The sequence below is a fragment of the Telopea speciosissima genome, chromosome 1, assembly GCF_018873765.1.
Source record: "Telopea speciosissima isolate NSW1024214 ecotype Mountain lineage chromosome 1, Tspe_v1, whole genome shotgun sequence".
NCBI lineage: Eukaryota > Viridiplantae > Streptophyta > Magnoliopsida > Proteales > Proteaceae > Telopea > Telopea speciosissima.
In genome coordinates this window covers 30017267-30036405 of record NC_057916.1, presented here as the reverse complement: position 1 = coordinate 30036405, position 19139 = coordinate 30017267, and the positions used below count along the sequence as shown (strand labels likewise).

The 19139-nt window shown below is 39.1% G+C and overlaps 1 protein-coding gene across 4 annotated transcripts; it reads left to right on the top strand.

The window, feature by feature from the left end:
• Nucleotides 1–4964: 4964 nt before the first annotated feature.
• LOC122657533 (chromatin modification-related protein MEAF6) lies at nucleotides 4965–18441 on the top strand. Of its 4 annotated transcripts, XR_006332322.1 has the most exons (8): nucleotides 4965–5114; nucleotides 5240–5334; nucleotides 6119–6219; nucleotides 12234–12303; nucleotides 17240–17294; nucleotides 17345–17389; nucleotides 17791–17851; nucleotides 18128–18207. XR_006332322.1 is itself a non-coding variant. In XM_043852266.1 (7 exons), exons 1-7 carry the CDS (start codon nucleotides 5102–5104, stop codon nucleotides 18234–18236), a joined length of 507 nt encoding a protein of 168 aa, XP_043708201.1. In that variant the 5' UTR covers nucleotides 4965–5101; the 3' UTR covers nucleotides 18237–18441. The 4 variants fall into 4 exon arrangements, 3 of the variants coding, with proteins under 3 accessions (XP_043708201.1, XP_043708210.1, XP_043708220.1); XM_043852266.1 differs by lacking the exon at nucleotides 17345–17389 and having other exon boundaries at nucleotides 17240–17267; nucleotides 17761–17851; nucleotides 18128–18441; XM_043852275.1 differs by lacking the exon at nucleotides 17345–17389 and having other exon boundaries at nucleotides 17240–17267; nucleotides 18128–18422.
• The last annotated feature ends 698 nt before the right edge of the window (nucleotides 18442–19139 follow it).

The window sequence follows — 19139 nt, the reverse complement described above, 5'->3', positions numbered from 1 at the left end:
TTGTGGGCAGGCAGGTAAAGCATCAGCTCAGCTAAAGCAATCAAGCCAAACAAAGATCATTTTCTAGTGTGGGGCGGTGGAACCACCTTTCTTTCGACTTCAATTTTGTCTTTTTTTTTATTATTGTGAAAGATGTAGGACTCCTTTTTCCATCCTTTGAGTTGAGGTTTGATAGGCATAGAAATTATATTATATAATTTATGAGTATTTATTTAATTCCAAACGGTCCCACTGACACCGACAAAATTCACAGTTTTACAAATGAAGGGTATAGATATATGTCCTAGCCAAATTACTTGAACTTTAAACGGTTCAGATTGACAATACAAGCGTTGTCCGTTCTCCGCGTCCCTTTTTAGGAAAACGCATATCCACCATGCTTTTCACCCTGTGCGTAATGAATGATAGGTTGTCTTTTTCCTCCTTCCTCTTGAACAAAGGTAAGAATGATAGTAAATAATGGGGATTTAGTTTCCAATTCCGATGCGTAGCGTATGCTAACAGCTCCCGTGTCTAACTCCCTTTTTCTCAAAAACAAAAAAAAAAAAGAAGAAGATATATCATTTCTATAAGACAGGACAAGAGTGGGATACACGGAAATACTAACCTATGTTAGGTAGCCTCCTGTAACGTTCTTTATCATTAAATAAAAGGGGAAAAAAAAAGGGTTGTCTGCAACTAAGGCACTAAACGGATCGGATTTGGCTTGGATAGTGCTATGTCCTCATCCGCATCCGATTAGTTATCGAACGGATTTGAATAGTATTAAATAGATACGGACACGGATATGGATCAGATATTTTATCCGTTTACATGTAAATATAGTTTTTCGGATAGCTATAGCCTATCCGTATCCGCATCTGTTTAGCTTTTGGACGGATTCGGATAGTGCTGAACGGATACGGAAATGGATTTTGGCTATTCATTTACACCCCTGTCTGCAACCTGCATCATCACATACAAGAAAGATAAAATGACCACTTCACCCCTTATGAAATGAAAAATCCCACTCTGATTGGATGCCCCTGCGATTGTCCTCATTGAGTCATTGGTCTTATGCTGATGCAAGGACCATTCATGTTACAGTTTGGTTCAACCTTGATCGAACCTTAACCTGAATCCAATTGTAGGTTCGGAGCCCGAAGTAATAACCACCAGTACATGTGGTGTATTAACAGAGTACTCGATCGAGAAGAAAGAACCCCAATAATGAGATCTCACTTACCAGCATATAGATGGATACCTCCCTCTTGCAATTGTAGGGTCCACCACCAAATATACAGGTCGTGAGTAAGTACTCCTAGTTAACGAAAATTAATTATAATTTAATATTTTAAGGCTGGAAGTCGTGTTGGATGGAATATCAATGCAATATTAGATTAGATGTCGTAGTCGATTTAGAAACGAGGGGTATAGTGTGTCATAGCATGGGATGCGAGAGCACTGTATACTTTGTACTATGCCATATAGTATGCATAAGGCTAGGAATATTACCCTGATGCTACAACCCTTACCAACAGGGGTAAAGGTGTTGGGTAATCATAGCTCCCTAATGTCTGAGGAGTTCTCTTCTGCCCAGGTTAAGATAGGCTATAGTTATCGGGGTCTACCAATGGGTGGTATGCGATGCCATGACCTGAGCAGACTCTTAGGGTAATGGTTGAGGACTCGATGCGATGAAGTGCTAAAGAAACCGTGAATGTTTCTTCAGTTGTTACCATAGCATAAGCTTAGGGACTTAGGCATTTGATGTTAGGCGGATTAAAAGTTTCAAGGGTTTTTGTCAAATGTCCCCCTAAAAATGCTCATTTGTCCAAATGCCCTTTTACAATTTTTTTAATTGCAAACTCCTCCCTACTTTCAAAATATTGTAGCACTTTGGTCTTTGCCGTTAATTTGGGATATTAGATGTTAGTTTTAAGGAATCTAAGGATCAAAACGCCCTCATCTTCCCCAAATCGATTAGGGTTGAAACTGAAATAATTTTCCCCAAATTGATTAGGGTTTGAACCCATCTGTAACTGCAAGAGATCAGAATTGGTTAGGGTTTGAACTCTTCTTGTTCATTTTGACACGCCATTAAATCTGTAAAGAGATCGATTGAGAATTGTCTGATTCCATTACAGAGGAATATGCAGTATATATAATACAGAGATGTAAAAGAGAAACAAGAAATACATGATCGCAAGACATGTTTGTCCTATGGCTGCCTCCTGCAAAATGCAGCAGCACCCGCTTCAATATCCATTTCATCTCCATCTGATCAACTAAAAAAGTCTTACCAATTTCAACAAACCAATTACCATGCAACCACTCAAAAAAATGGATATATAAAACCAGAGGAATGTGCACGCAGACATACATACATACATACATACATACATACATAATACTAACACACAATTAAAGTCATCATATCAAATGACGGTGCATCACAAATGCAGCAGCTCGTTCTATACAAAGACACACCAACAACAGCTCTGGAATTGACAAGAGATTCAAAGCGATTTTTCTTTTTTAAATGCCTGAACCAATTAATGAGGAGCACTAGGAAAGCTTAAATTTGAGACCTACTTGATGGTATCATGCCAGGAAGAAGGATCAGAAGACTGGAAATTGGTCCACTATCTATCACTAGTTAGACTTTTTGCTAAACAATTTAATTTTGGAGAGATCACAAACCAAAAGTCTGGCTACGCTTGGATTTGATTCCTCCTGCCTGCCACTTTCTTCGATTTAATTTTATCTCATTGGCCAGGCCTCTGACAGATCTATATAAATGGAGGAATCCAAGCTAGCTCAATATATGAACCCATCATCATCAGGCTCCTTCTTCCTTGGTCTCCCCTGTTCCGTTTCATCTCTGTCGTCTCTGATCAGTTGGCCAATGTAACCTGACCTGCTCCACAAGAAGCTGTAATGAAACCGTTACAGATGGATTCAAACCCTAACCAATTTGGGGAAGTTTTTGTCACTTTCAACCCTAATCGCATTGGGAGAACAGCAATGGGGAAGATTTTTTCACTTTCAAACCCTAACGAATTTTCAATTTGCAGAAGAAATTACGATTGGATTGATGGGTGATTATAGGGTTTCGATTTTAGGGTTCATCTTCCCCAAATGGTTTAGGGTTTGATTTTTAGTTTCAAACCCTAAACAATTTAAGGAAGATGAGGGCAATTTGGTCATTTTATTTTTTAATTTAGATGGGTTTTATTAGAGGGTCATTTTGGTCATTCTATTAGACTAGTCAAAAAAGTCAATCCGTTTGCACATAACGTTCAAGACTAACGGCAGGAACCAAATTGTTACAATATATTAAAAGCAGGGAGGAATCTATAATTATAAAAATTATAGGGGGGCATTTGGACAAATGGGCATTTTTAGAAGGCATTTGACAAAAATCTAAGTTTAAAATTGAATCTCATGCATTTAGGACCATTGTTTGTGACTGCTTGTGTGGTTTATCTTCATACATTGAGCTTAGTGAAGTTCATTCTCATGAAATTCCTTCTTTTAGATGATCTTGCAGGTGGATATGATGGTGTTGGGCAGGATTACTTCAAGGCTAGATTGATGGTGATTGTGAGCATTCTGGTTTGAAACCCGAAGGGTGTGACCCCTCTCACATGGGTGATTAAGATCCCTGAAAGACGGGGCTTGATGACAAGAACCTTTCTTTCGCTTCTTTTTGACGTTTTCTTTATATTCTTTTGATAGACGAAATCTATGGTAAATATTAGCAAAGGTTACATGTTGTCTTTGGATTGTTCATATGATATAACTAGAATGTAGGAAACAAGCTAAAAACAATGTAACTAAATTTTGTTTGTGTAAATATTAACTTTTAGCGTACTCTGATCCATGAGATATTTAGTTTTGCTAATTGATTATGCTTGAGAGTTGTATATACTACATCTGGATCCTAGATGTATATATCGGGTATCAACTATCGGATCCTCTTAGGGGTGGTTTTCGGGGTGTGACAATGTAGCCTGACAATGATCCCCCTCCCTAAATAATGAGAGGGAAAAGGTTCTCCAAACTACCAAAGAAGTACCCTATCATCTTTTCTTTTATGTCTCTCTCTTTTTAACACAAAATGACCTCAATTGCCCTTTTATATTTACAAATCCATTACATCGCACTTTATCGGTGTGCTCATCTATGTTGCTTGCTCTGATAACCCTCTCCAATATAGGAAATAAAAGTTGTTTGTCTTTTCGGGAATACATCCACACCAAAGCAATAAGATTGTTAAACCATGTGCAATTTTGGTGTCATGGCTAAGAGATATCTACACCCTTCATTTGCAAATTAACTTGAATCCGAATATCTAATTGATTAGCAGGTCTAGTTCTCTGTTCATAAAAGTTGGGTGCAACTTGCAACATGGCATATGGAGGGGTTGAAGGATTAAGGTTGTGTTTCGCATGCATTCTCATAATGGATCCAGAGTCTAGAATAAATTATGAAATTTGTTCTTTTCTAAATTTTTTGCATCAAAATAACTTGAGAAAGAAATTGTGTTAAGAATGTGAGAGCAAAATTTATTAAATGGCTGATCAAATATTTCCCATGTGGTATATAGGATGGGCTTAGATTTTGTGGACATGTATACAATTGGCTACAACCCTATAGTGTAGTACGACGCACCTCCACAGCTCAACATGTGACCGAGGTACTCTTTGGAGGACTCGGATGGATGCACGCCTCTATTGAGCTGGAAATCCTTCTCTACACTGATGCATGTGCATCCAGCTCAGTGATGCGCATCCATCCGAACCTTCGGAAGAGCACCTCAGCCACATGTCGAGCTGTGTGGGTACGCTGGACATCTTCCAGCGCACCCTGAGCTGCAGAGGAGCCGAATCCGTTTAAGTTTCGGAATAACGGTGATAACGGCACCAATACCGTTACCTAGATCCCATATTCACCGTTGGAGGTCTTTTACGGTGTGGGATTAGTTAAAAAGGCGGGAGTCGGGAGCCCTAGCGATTGGAATTGTCGAAACTTGAAAGAGGGAGACCAAATAAAGATTCAAATTCCATGGGGAGGGAACCATAGTTTTTAGTCTCAAGTTTCGAAATTTTGCGCGTAGATGGAATCAGATGGTAGCCGTTGAGAATTCCAATTCTGTTTGTTTACGTTCTATTTCCCAGGCCAGGAAGAAAATGGTTTTACTTCTCAATCGATTTTTAAATTTTTTTTTCTTATTTATTATATGTTGTTTCTTCAGGGCAACGAGCTTCGTCGAACCCTTCGGCCATGCTTGCATCTTTAATGAGCAAGAGAGAAAAGCTTCACCTAGAGCTTCGAAACATAGAAAAGCAGGTACTTTGCCTTCCTCCTTTCGTTTCTTTTCCCCTGAAGTGGATTATGTCACAATAGGTCAAAATTTGCTGAATAATTCAATTCAGACAAAAAAATTGGTGATCTATCTGTAAAACGAAATGAATTATACAGTTTCCGTTGTATTACTTTTCTCCCTTCTCTTCTTTTTTTTTTTAAGTTATGGGGATTGGTCCTTTGAGATTATTGAGTTTTCGAATGAGGTTTTGGCTGTTTGATGGAGATCCTTTGAACTTTAGAGAGGACAGGTTACTGTTAACTTGAATGATGCTCAATCCTCCGCGGTTTGGCTACTAGAGTAGTTTAATAATGTAGGTCTGTGTGAACTATATTTTCATCAAATTGAGTTTCGTACTTTGATCACTTCAGAATTTTTTTGGTGTTGCCCAATTTAGTTCTAAAAAAATAATAAGAGTGCCTACTGATTATGTGGGTGGATACAGTTATTAATTGCTTTTCTTCCTCACCCCCACCCCCCTCCCCCCAAAAAAAAAACAACAATAGTTTTTTTTTTTTTTTTTTTTGAAGCGGATGGTTTTTGATCATATAAAATGGAATTAACCAGAGCAACCACATTCTTCATTATTTTGGTATATTTCCTGTTCTGCATGACCATCCAACTGTCACATTCTGTGAATAGTTTGATATCAGTGTACTGGAGTTTAATCTTTAAGACCTTCCATAAATGATTAGCAGCATCCAGGAAATATTCATTATTTTATTTTTTTAATTGAATATGAAGCCATAACCTCTGGCGTCTTTCCAGGTCTATGAATTAGAGACAAGCTACTTACAAGATTCAAATCAGTGTGGGAATGTATTGAAAGGTTTCGAATGGTTCCTATCATCTTCCAAGAGCACAACCAAGTATGTGATTTGACCTTCCACAACGAGATTTTGTTTTTAAAGTGTGTGAGTGGTGGTTTACCTCCTCAAATACAGCCATTGTTCCTGTGTTGTCAATTTTCTGTTAAGTTTTGATCTAAACTCATCATATTTGGATGTAGAACCCACAGTAATAGCTTACTGTCAGAATATTTGAATGGTAATAGTATTTTCGACCACTTTTCTGACCCAAATTTGCAGCCATCTAAACTCTTTACTATTAAGGGATTCTCTGCGTAAGTTGGTTGGAATTTTGCAGTGGCTTCTGATTCATAATATTTATTTTTCACCTGTGCCTTCTGGTAATCTACTCAATCTGTTGGCGCTGAGACACAAGTCAGGAAAACTGTAGCCTGCAACATGTATCTCTATTCTTCATGGGAAGTACTTGATTGGTTACTTTCTTGTAAGATCTCTTCAGAGAATTTGAAGAAGCTGACAGAATTGTGAAGGAAAGCCGGCCTTCTGCACTTAGGGTGTCATGTTGTATGCTTGTATGGTACATAGGTAATAAGAACCATTACTCATCAATTCAAGATTTTGACTCAACTCAAAGGCACAAGAGTACTGGGTTCATGTATATGTTCCTATAACTTTAATAGAACAATGTACGAGGCATTTATGAAAAAACAATAATAATAAGAATCTTCATACATTTCAATTATGAAGTTATGGTTCATCTTTTCTTTTTCCCTTCTAATGATAAGTTTCAACAATTTCAATCTGCACAACTTTGCAATCCTAAAGTTCATCCCCAATACAAAGCTATTAAATTTATGATCCTTGCCCAGTATTTTAGTTACTGGTGTGATTCACCGCATCCCAACCTGAGCTGTTACTCTATTCTTAATGTGTGATTGGAACTTGAAGCATCTACAAGATGGATATGTTCAGTTGCTTCCTACTATCCTTTAGCCAAGAAAGGAAAGCATCTAAATGTTTAAAGGGGAAGTGATGACAAGGGTGAACTTCAAGAGTTCGAATTTGAAGCTGAAATGGTTGACGATGCATTCATGGATGACCATGGACACGTCCGAAGATGTTAAGGTTGAGCACGTGGATTTTATGATTCCCCCAAAGTACTTTCAAGAATGGACTCCTTGCCTATACGATTACGTTCGTATCTTTAAGGAACTGCCAGAATTTTGCTAGGGTTTAAAGTCGGATGTGCACCACGTGAAGATTATTCCCCAACTTATCAAAACTCGTGGACGAGTTTTTTTTTTAAGTGGGGGGGGGGATTGATGTAGATATGATCATTCGATTGGGCACTAAGGTGGTATCTGACCCATATAGGGTTTATTCAAACCCATATTGAGTACATTGAGAGTGAAGTTTATTTCCAGAATCGAGTGGGGGGCATGCCAATTGGATGAAATCAGATTAATTGATGACTACAACAATTTAACGTCCAGCTACAGAATCCAGTGGGGCCCGTGCCAGCTGGATTAGATCAGGTTAATTGAAGACTACAATGTATCGTCCAGCTATAGATTAGGCTTAGTGGTAGTATTGTTAGTTTATTTCCATTCCTACATTCCTAGTTCAAGTAGGAATACTTACTTTTTAGTTGTCTTTTATTTCAGCAACACTGTAATAGCTTAGTAGCACTCCCATTCATAGTAGGAGTATGTTTTAAGTTATTCTAGTTTGAGTAGGAGCTTATTTTCAGTCTATATAATCTATGTAAGGCTCAAAGCCATTAATACAATTGATTAATTGAAGTTCTGAGTTGCCTTTGGCTATACGAATCTGTGAGAGACAGAGTGGGTGGGATTCCCTAAACCTGAGATAGGTTTCTTCTTCTTCTTTCTCTGTTCTACAGCCAACTACCTGCTGTTTTGGGTTTCTGTTTGACATCAGTACTTATTGGGAAGATCTGGTACCTGATTTCAGCAAGGAACATTGTCCTTCAACTACCCAAACAATCCCCAATAACAAGTAATTAGTATTCTGAGTTTAATTTCAGTTTCTATTTCCATCGTATGCTCTGTTTTTAGTTCAATTTCAGCCACCATCTTGTGTCCCATAAATCTTCAACCTTAGGTCAATTTCAACTGAAACTTTAGGGCATTAAAGGCCACCCCCATACCTCCACTTGACCCTGGTTTGGTAGGGTTCAGGCTGTTGGTTTGTGAGTTACCTAAAGTTCTCTCTTTTCTCAGTCTTCTCTATCTCAGAATTTGGGTTTTTAAAATTACTTTTAATCCAGAGGGCTTTTATTTAAACTATTGAACTTGAGGTCTTCCGAATTGCAGACCAATCCATTGGGTGGATTGAATTTAATTTGAGTTTTACTGTTCCTAAGATCTCCGCTCGTGAGATTGTTGTTACCCAAATATCTCCCAAATTGCTCATTGGATCATTCCCATCTTTTGAAGGGTTCTTATCCTTCCTATTAACTATTATTTTGTAGAGTTTGGTGTTACTATGAGAGGTTTGAGAATTCGGTCAATTTTGGGGTTTGCTATCTAAGTGGGGTTTGTCTTGGGATCCTATCTGGGAGGCTTTTAGAGTTTTCCTACCTACCTACCCCCCCACTAGGAAGAGTTCTCTATCTGGGAGCATGACCCCTGTGCCAACACAAGGACCAATGGGAGTGTGCATGGAAGCATCAACAGGGGCAGGATTTCTGCCTTTCATGGGGGGTGGAGCAGTCATTTCGCCCCATCATGTGTCTGGGCGCAGGAGCTATACTCCTGGACAGAATCCTTTTTCCCATTTCTAAATTACTATTCATTACTTGAGTATTTTGTGGAACTAAAATTTGCGGAGCCCAATGGAGTCTCTAATCTATAATTTATTTGAGTTTCAAGTGTTCGCCTTTTTTGGTTTCTACAACATGTTCTGTATTTAGAGATGTTGACTGATTTTGTTTCTCAAGTACTCAATCAAGCTTCTGGGTCATGCTTACAACATGTAGTATTCAGTATTCTACATATGGATTTACAGACTGATTTAAAAAATTTATATAAAAGGAAAGGTGTGTTGTACAGCTTTTCTTGTTGGGGTGGAAGGACTTTCTTCTTCGCCTTCCTTTGGAGTGGAAACTAAATTAATGATGGAGACTGAAAACAAACTCTTGGAATTTTTAGTAGTCATTCGGACTGGTCTGTAGTTGGCCCAGTAGAAAATTGATCCTTTGATTTTCTCACCTCTCTTTGTAGCTTTCATAGGAGGGACATTAAGAGTAAGACTAAAAAAGGGTGTACCCAGTGCACAAGGCTCCTGCCACTGCGAGGTCTGGGGAGGGTCAGAATGTATGCAGCCTTACCCCTGTTTTCATAGAGAGGCTAGTTCCAGACTAGAACCCGTAACCACTTAGTCACAATGGAGCAACCTTTACCATTGCACCAAGGCCCACCGTCTAGGCTTTAATATGAGAAACTTATTCTATGTTCAAAGAAACAGAAACCTATGGAGTGAGTATAATTTTCTTTTTCTCGTCACTTTTAATGAAGTATGCAAATGTCAAATTATTCATGCAGAGTGAATCATGTATTTGTCGTCTATCCCTTGGATCAGTGTGCCCTTATGGTCTCTGGATGTTAGTTACATGAAGCATAAACTCAATGGAGAAAATAAGAAAAATTGATATAGGGGTAGAAATATATGTTTCGATGCAATCTGAACCCACCGCATTTCTACTGAATGAAACCTGAACTTGACGTGATCCCTGATTCAGCCTTACCAATATGAGCAGCTCACTCATCTGGGTTTCCCATGCTGTCTTTATCTGGAAGTAAAAGGAAAAATGTTGGTCCCTTGTCTTATTATGAACAGAATAAATTGGAGAACAATAACTCATGCCAACTTGAATAAAACCAACAAGCAATCCTAATAACATAAATTTGGGATTTTGTAGTCCAATTTCTTTGGATAATATTTGCTATGGACATTGGTCATGATACTTGTGAAAGCACTAGAACTTGATATCAGTACCTCGACATTAAGGAAGATCGAAGAGAAGAGAGAATGGAGAGAACTGCCCACGGTTTGAGAGAATAGCAGAATTCTCGAACCGTGGGTGGGGGGAGATACATATTAATGTGAGAAAAGAGAATTACAATAAAGGACAGGTCCACATGACTTAAGTGGACAGGTCCACATAACTTAAATGTCCTTTACACTGAAGGACAGAAAAATAAAGACATGGTTGTATATCTGGAAAATTGCATCTAGAAAGAAAGTATATGGACTGATTGGGTCTATTCCAGGTATCTTAAATCTGATTCCATTTGGACTGCCTCCTGTCCTAGTGATGCTTCTTGGGTTTGGAGGAAAATCCTTAAATATAGATATCTTGTTTGTGATGTCATTCGGTCAGGCATTGATGATTGTTGTGATACTTATCTTTGGCTAGACAATTGGCACCCTTTTGGAGTCCTGATTTCAAAATTTGGGGATCGTATAAGGTATGGTGTTGGTTCTAATCGGTTAGCAAAGGTTTCAACCATTATTCATGAGGGTTCTTGGAAAGCATAAAACTAGGTTTGTATGTTTGATCTGAAATTTTGACCATAGACAGTCCAATATGGAAAGAAAAAGTCCTCTAAAAAACACAGAGATCAACATACAAGAGATAGGGTTCTTCAAAAATCTCCCAAAAACTTAGGGTTTGGCAAGAACAAAGGAAATCTGATCTATCACACCAAAAGGATATGATCAGTCCGCCAAAAAAGTATTTACAATGATATTTTTGACTTACCAGAGGAGGAGAATAACTAGCATCATAAGGAAAAAAAAAACCCATAAATAGTCAAACCCTTATGCGTATGGAGAGGAACTTATTGTGCAAGGACCAAAACAGGCGCCTGGACGCCTAGGCGTCGCCTTGACAACTATGCAATTTGTTATTGAAGTTAGTAAGCTGGTAAAATATGGTGGGGCTTAAGCCTTCTTCATGTACACGGAAAAACTGAAGAGAGAGTGTGAGGGGAGAAAGAAGCAGGGAAATCATTGGATGGATAAGTTGAAGAGAAATGTGAAGACAGAAAGAAGAGCGGTAGTTGTTCAAGGAGAGCATGTTTGGTGTGGAATCCCTATTAAAGGATAGATTGGCTTGTTTTTGAATTTTCTAATATTTGGATCTAAAAAATGTCATTTTCCCCCCTCAAATTCAATTCCAATTTTCAGTTGGCGCACATCATATTTTTAGGAGAGACATTTTCCTCTATGTTTGGATATGAAAGTCTGAAAGTTTGAGCCCAATAACATATGCGAGTTTTTTCTTTTCCTTTTTTCCCCCCAATATGCCCGTCTAGCACCACTGGTAAGGACAGTGTCAAATTGTGGCCATCATACTAGTCAGGGCGTCTAGATGACCCAAGGCGACACCAACAAGGCACCTGGATGCCTAGGAGACACCTTGACTATTATGGGATCAAATCCTGCCTTCACCTTTTTATTAGGGGGTGGGGGAGGGGGCTCTATTAAAAAAAATCCATCTCAGGTTGGTAGGAGAGAAGTTGGCAGTTTTTGACAAAAAGAAAAATCCAATTCGGCGCCAGTGTTTTCTTAGAGATTTTCTCTTTTGATTGCATTTCAAACTTGAGTAGCATTTTACCACAATTAAACCTAGGAGATCTTAAATAAGCACTGGGGGGTACAGTTGGAAAATAAGGTTTGTTTCTAATGTCATAACCTTCCCCCCCCCCCCTAAAAATTTGGTCTCTCATTTAAAAAAAAAAAACCTTTGGGTTTTCTCAAATCAGAACTGGTAGTTTTTGAGGTTCAAGAAAACTAAAACCAGACGACTCAGTTTCTAGTCCTCAGCTGGTCAGACTGAACTGAAAATGTGTCCACTTCTAGCCGAACCAGTCTGGTTCTGTTTTAGGACTATGGCTAACATACTTTTACTTGACAATGGAGTTCTTTTTCCTTGAAATATGCTTTTTGGGATTCTCTTGATACTGGACTTCTCTAAGGTTGATGATTATATTGATTGTTGTGGGATATTGTTATAATTTGTATAAATTTTGTGAAATTGCATGCAGCCTGAAGCGGTCTAGGAAGTTCCAGCCTGAAGATAGGCTTTTCTCATTGTCTTCAGTTACCTCACCAGCAGTATGTATCCTGCATTTGACATATCTAGTTGCAATTGGACTTCTCATCTTTTTCCCACTCTTACTTCAGCTTTCTTGTAGGAGTTAATTTCGTTTCTGTATGATAAAATGGAATCTAAAGAATAGTAGCATAAAACTAGCTTAATGTCTCCTTGAATTTTTATGCCTTGCCTTATCTTAATGGCTTAATGACTCATTTGAACTTTCATGCTTTGCCTCATCTTATTGGCAAGCATGCTTAGTATAGAAATTGCGGAGTCTGAGGTCAGATTTTCATAGCTTTTGTTATTTATGGGGCCAGATAATGGAAAACTCTGTTAATGTACCCTTTAAGAAGCAAATTAGGTGAAGGGAACAGAATTCTGCTCGCTGATGATTTTCAGATTAGTGTTCATTGTTTCGGAGACAAGGAGAAGGCCCTCTCATCTAGACATAAGGCAGTAATAATTAACCTATTATAGGAGTCTGAAATGGTCCAAAACCAGAATAGAAGTACCAATGGTTAAAGATAAACAACAGTAAAATCAAGTGTTTAGGGAAGCATTCTTAATCACCCACAGAAAGCCAATGGTCTAGAGCAAGAGAAAGGGTAAATTTGCATTTGCATGAAATGATAAATAAGTAAGAGCTTAGAGCTTGGGAAAGTAAGTCACATTAAAGTTTTACCTCCCACCCCCAAAATGCCTTGCAGTACCTGAGAATTTTGGAGAGTAAAGTCATATTTGGTGAAAACAAAGCCTTCTTGTGTGGATTTAATATATGCCACGTTGCAGATCAGGTGCGTGGGCAGGTTGGACTCACATGTCAAATTTCATTCATAATAGAGTTGACCATGCAGTGAAATAGGGTCAATATCTTAAATATGCTGATACATTTTGAGGGGAGGGGGTGGGGTATATACTTCTTGGCTATGAAATTTGACGAGTGGCCAATTTAGACCATACCTATTTGTCCAATGGTTGGACTTTGTGCCGAAAAACAATAAATATTCACAATTAAGGAAAGTTTGAACATTTGGTGTGTGTCTCACATATTCCCCATGGAGTAACCATGCAAATCATCGTTAGCATGTTCCTCAAGGACCAAGGACTGGGCAGGTGGGGGTGGGGCAAGAGGAACCTCAAAGCTTTCTTACGTGAAAGCAGAGTAACTTCCAATGTGGGACTGCCAAAAGCCATTGAAGGAGATGCACAATGATGTAGTTCAAGAGAACAAGAAGGGCAGCAGCAAACCAGGCCATCAAAAACTGAACCAAGAATGGACTAATATGTGTAATTTTGAGAGTCCAATGGGTTGTATGGGCATGGGCTTTATATTCTTGGGTTTGTTTTTGTAATGGGCCAATTCTATAAGCCCAAATATTAGGGATTTAAGTCCTATGAGGGATTAAGTAGTTAGTTTCTATTTTTTGTTTCTTAGCCATCAAGAATATTAGTTTTCTATATTTTGCAGTTTCTATTTCCTTGTAAGCTTTATTTAGTTGCTGTTTTAATCTCTCCATTAGCCAAGGGAGAGTTTCTATTTTTGTACCAAAACAGTTAATAAATAAAGGTGGAGGCACTCTCTAACCTCTCATGATTTGACAGCTATTGAATGAGTGCTTTGTGCATGTGTGTGAGTGTGAGACACCCATGCTGTTGAAGACAGCAAGGCTTGGTGAGATTCCAAGGTGTAGATTGTTGAGGGGCCATCTCCTCATTGGTGGGGAGACAAACATATCCCTTTTTCCTTTCTTCTTACACAGGTAAGCTGATCTACTGTTTTTTTGGGTGAATAAAAATTTTATTACCAAAAGCCCCAAAGGGGGGGGGGTGGAGAATATACAGGAGGAAGAGAAAGAGACAATACATAGCATCTTACCCTAGTAAAAGGGTAGGAGGCTGAATCAAGGTCTCAGGTAAATCCCACGATACAACAATATGCTTGTTCCTTGGGGAATCTAAAACATTACAATGAGGTAACAAATGAACTTAGAGCTAACATCAAAATAGATGGCATTCCAAATCTTATCAAAGGAACGAGAGTTGGAGGTCCATCTTTGAAGATTTCGCTCATCCAGATATGAGAGACGGTGGCATTGAAAGCAAGTTTCCTTGTTGTATCGCATATAGAGTTCCTTGAGAAGGTCATATCAACCCAAAGCCATTCCCTAGAGAAGGGAAGGATTCTTCTAAGACGAGGCCAACAACTATCCAAGGCCCTTTTCCAAATGGTGGAGATGAAGGGGCAGGGAAAAATAGGTGGTCGATGTCCTCTAGGCCATTCCAGCAAAGGACACAAGAGGGAGACACATGCATCTGTCTATGGAGGAGGAAGGACTGAGTGGGAAGGCAATGAGAGAGGGCTCTCCAAATTGTGAAGCTATGACAGGGAATGTGGCCTTTAAACCAAACAATCTTGCACCAAGGAACAGGGAGGGGCTTAGACTCTGACAAAGTCCTAAGCAAAGAAGGAACTAAAGAGGCAATTGGGGGAATGGAGCCAGGTTACTGAGTCCGATGATGGGGAAGGCCAGCCAGAAGGGGGGGGGGGGGAAGAGTTGACCGTATGGCGGATAGGACTGGGGGGAAGGGTTGAAGGGTGGGGGGCAGGAACCATGGGGGAATTGGCAATGCCAGAGGAGTAGATGGCCCTGGTGCCCACTACTGAAAAGAGAACATCCATCGGATGCCAATTGTCAAGCCAGAGGGAAGTAGAGATCCCCATCCACAATTTTGGAGGTGATAGCCCCAAGAACAGTGATCAAGGGGAAAGGATCTTGCGCCAAACCTAGGAAGCATCATAGGATGGGGAGACTGACCAAAGAGAATCGTGCTTCAAGGGGCCTGAGTAGATCCACTTGACACAAATACTATCATGCTTGGTCACAGTTTTCCAAATTAGCTTGAGGATACCCGCTGAATTAGAATCTTTTATCCTTCTCAATCCTAGGCCTCCTTCATTCTTGGGAAGGCAAGTGGAAGCCCAACTAACAGAGATGGAGGAATCTGGAGGTTTCAGCTCCTTGCCAAAGAAAATTCACACATTAGAGATTCCAAGGCTTTCATAGTAGATTTAGGTAACCCAAAGACACCACAGTAGATATAGTAGGGTTGGGGAACTAATCTAATTAGCTTGCATAGGAGAGGTGTTAACCCTTCCAAAGTTGGAGTCCTTTGCGGATCAAGTCAAGCATAGGGGTGCAGTGATGGCCCGTCAATCTAGCAGGCATCAAGGGAGCCCCAAATATTTGACCGGGAGGCAGCCAAGAGAGAAACCTATCATCCCAAGGAGAGAAACTCTTGCTGATTCATAGGCCCCAGCAAGGAAAAGGTGGGATTTAAGGAGGTTGATGCAAAGTCCAGAAAGACTCTCAAAGTGGTACAAGGAGGACATGATGGAGGAAGGGTCGGGCTTAGAGAAAATCATGAGGTGCGAAGGCAAGGTGGGTAAGCTTTAGCGCATTTAGGGATAGGGGAGACGAGCATAGTTGTCAAGGCGACGCCTAGGCGTCCAGGCGCTTGGTGTCGCCTTGATTTTGGGCCCTCTCCAACGCTTTGGGTCACCTAGACGCCGTGACAACTATGGAGATGAGGAGCTGGTCGGTTTTGGATTGGATGCTATGGGAGAGGACCTCAGGGTCCAGGGAGAAGAGGGAGGGGGATAGAGGACCTCAGTAGCTGTTATTTACTATTAGTTTCCTTATGTCTAATCTCAGTTCTCACCTTGTTTCTACTGAACTACATTTGATTTTCCTGTTCTGTTGTTTGAAACACATACTTCCATTCCATTGACCTGCACATGGTGCTACATGGTTAGAAGACCTTAGTGGCTGTTTTCCAGCCACCGTTCCCAATCTAGTAACTTCTATTTCTCTGCTTTCTAATCTGGTTTTACTGGACTTCTTTTATGATTTCTGGAACTGTTATTGACTGAGACCAATAATCTCCGTTTATATGCTGTTTCCTGACTTTCTAATTCTGGTTTTAGGAACTTGTTAATTCTGTTACAGTCCCATAACTTCACATCTAACCGTCAGATTTTGATCAAATTGTGAGGATATGCTCTCCACCCAATTAGGTACATTCGACCAGAGGCATATCCTCATCAGACTGACCTGTTGTGAGCTAGAGAGATTCCCTTATTTTTGGTTTATTATCATGCCCTGCGATCCTGGTTACTTTGGTTTCCTGGTCATTAATGGTTTGTCGATTAGGAACCCATCTCATAACTTCATAAAGTTTAAACTTTTTAAGTACAAGAGATTCATTGATATAACTTTGTGATCTTCTTGTACCACTACTCTTTTAAACAACAGTCTAGTAAAACCTTTCAATTATTTTTGAGTATCTGAAATGTGAATGAAGGATTTAGTTACTGTTATTATGCCCTCTTTTTTCTTATTGTCTTTATCAAGAAAGAGGAATTTGTGTGGATTGATTTTCCGTCTTTGAACACAACTATGTGCTGGTCAGTAAAATTGGACTCCATCAGTAAATGCCTAATGTCTGCACAAGCACTTCGACATAGTTTTGTTGAAACTGTATTTGGCTGCTCAGATGGGATCCAACTAGCATGTTTTTGACACTCATGCTTCATGGTCTATGAGAATCTTACCTTTGTGGATCAAATTGCCAATTATTACCTGTCTACTCTTTTTAACTTCCGAAGACATCAAATTTGATCAGTGGTGCTGGAAGTTTCCTATTCTATGGTTGTACCTATACTTAAGAAAGTTATGTTCGACGAATTCTGGCACAATGTTACTAATGGGAGATTCAAATAAATGCTAACTCACATCTGGGAAAAATCCTGCAACCAATATTTCAGCAAAATGTGTCTCAAAAAAAAAAAGAAAAAAAGAGTAGAATAGTCATTTTGTGTTATTGATGTTGCATGTATATATTTCAAGAGTAATTGTGGTCCCTACCTAACACTATACTTTGGCCTATTTTCAGGCTGATGAACAATTAGTTGGAAGAGATGGTGAGTCCATGGCACACTCACATATACATACATATATATATATATATATATATATATATATATATATATATATATATATATGGATAGATAGATAGGCTGCACCAGTTCTGTGGGTAGCTCAGGTAGCCAAACCTTTGCTGAACAGGGTTTTATATTCCATGTGGCAGCTTAGTTGGCACTCAAATTTGAGTGCATGTTATCATGTTGTCAACAATCAACATCCCCTGCACCTGTGGCAAGTTTCACTCAATTCAGATTTTTAATGGCTTATATTGTAAGGATATAAATCTAATACATGGAAAGTGGTATGGCTGAGATGGGGTCTGAATATTTGTGTCTGGTCAATCTAGAGCATTCCTTGTACATCCATGTTCAGATTGGCCGTGTCATATCTCCACAAGATATAAATTGGGGTTATGCAGTCATGCTCGGTTACCTGGGCTACCCACAAAACATTTATGTGCATAAATATATACATTCTGGCTAAGAATAGGAATGTCTTTTCTTTCTTTTGTTTTGTTAGATGGAAGGTCAGATTTTGGTCCAAGACGGTCAAAGGGCGGAGGTACACCTGCAAATGGACAGTGAGTATATCATACCTCAACTAAGTATACAGTAGAAAAATTTAATGTCCAAGCCTTTCGAACAGTTTTGGTTCAATGGAAATAACAGAGAATTGCAGGCTAGTGAACCACTTTATCTTAGAACCTATATATATTGATGATTACACGAATTTACGGTTATCAGATCACATCCTAGAATATGAATGACTGTGCAGGCTTACATTCATATGTGGTATATGATGTATACATATGTTTGTAAATATAGTGTTCCATTCCTAATACCAATTCCTTTTCCAGGGGAAAACCAAAGAAGGGTAGAACAGCCCCAAGGGATGGAAAGAGATTCCGACCATCCAGTGAACATGATCTTGATGAGGAAGATGATCCTGATTTGAGCTTGATGTAACTACCTTCGTGGGGTGAGCTACTGAAAATTTCAACAAATTAGAGGTGGAATAGGATTTATTTGCTCTCTAACCCATTCCCAGCTAGAGAAGGTTCACGTGAAGGAAGTTCCTTTCTTATGTCTAGTGTAGAATTTATTTTTTCAAGACAGTAATCTTTCTATTTTAGCTAATTATTGATGGCTGAAGTGATGATTTTGTAAACATTTTGAGAATATGGAAGAAAATAGAAAAGTTTTTGTTTTGTAGTAGTTTCCAGATCAAAGTAGGTATCTAGATCAAAGATGGGGAAGGGTTTCCTTTAACACCTGTGTGCAGTTTTGGGCGTTGGAGGGGATTATTGAAATCCACTAGAGATAAGAAAATACTATTACGAAGAATCAATTTGGTTTTGGGAAAATTACACAACGACCCCCTAATGTTTGCCCTAAATACAATGTGACCCCTTGTGTTTCTAAAATATACACCCAACACCTTTAAGTGGACGGTGTTAAACATAAAAATTAAATGAAAATTTTGCCCTTCAATTAATATAACTCTATTCTAACCCTTATTAAAAGAACCCATTCGAATCCTCTTTATCATTGCCATATCTTTTTTTCCTGCGAGCTGCAATCGAACTTCTGAACCTGTTCTTGTCTCCGCAAGCATAGGACTTGCAACTCTTGCAACTCCACCACAGATATGCCCTTCTCCACATGCCATTTTCTCTCTCTTCTCTCCCTCATCTTAATTATCCCTCTCTTCTCAAACCCTAAGATCAATATACCAAATCAACTAGCATTTTAATAATGTTGAATCTCATATTTGAGCTTTAAAATATCATTTCGAACCCTAAAATCGCATTTGATTTACAAAAATTGCAGCTTCGAACCCTAAAAACTTGTACGGATTGAAAAAACTTA

Coding starts and splice junctions, on each gene's coding strand:
- LOC122657533 (XM_043852266.1), top strand. Junction 6,220..12,233: donor TCTTCCAAGAGCACAACCAA/GTATGTGATTTG, acceptor AATTGCATGCAG/CCTGAAGCGGTCTAGGAAGT. Junction 12,304..17,239: donor CTTCAGTTACCTCACCAGCA/GTATGTATCCTG, acceptor GCCTATTTTCAG/GCTGATGAACAATTAGTTGG.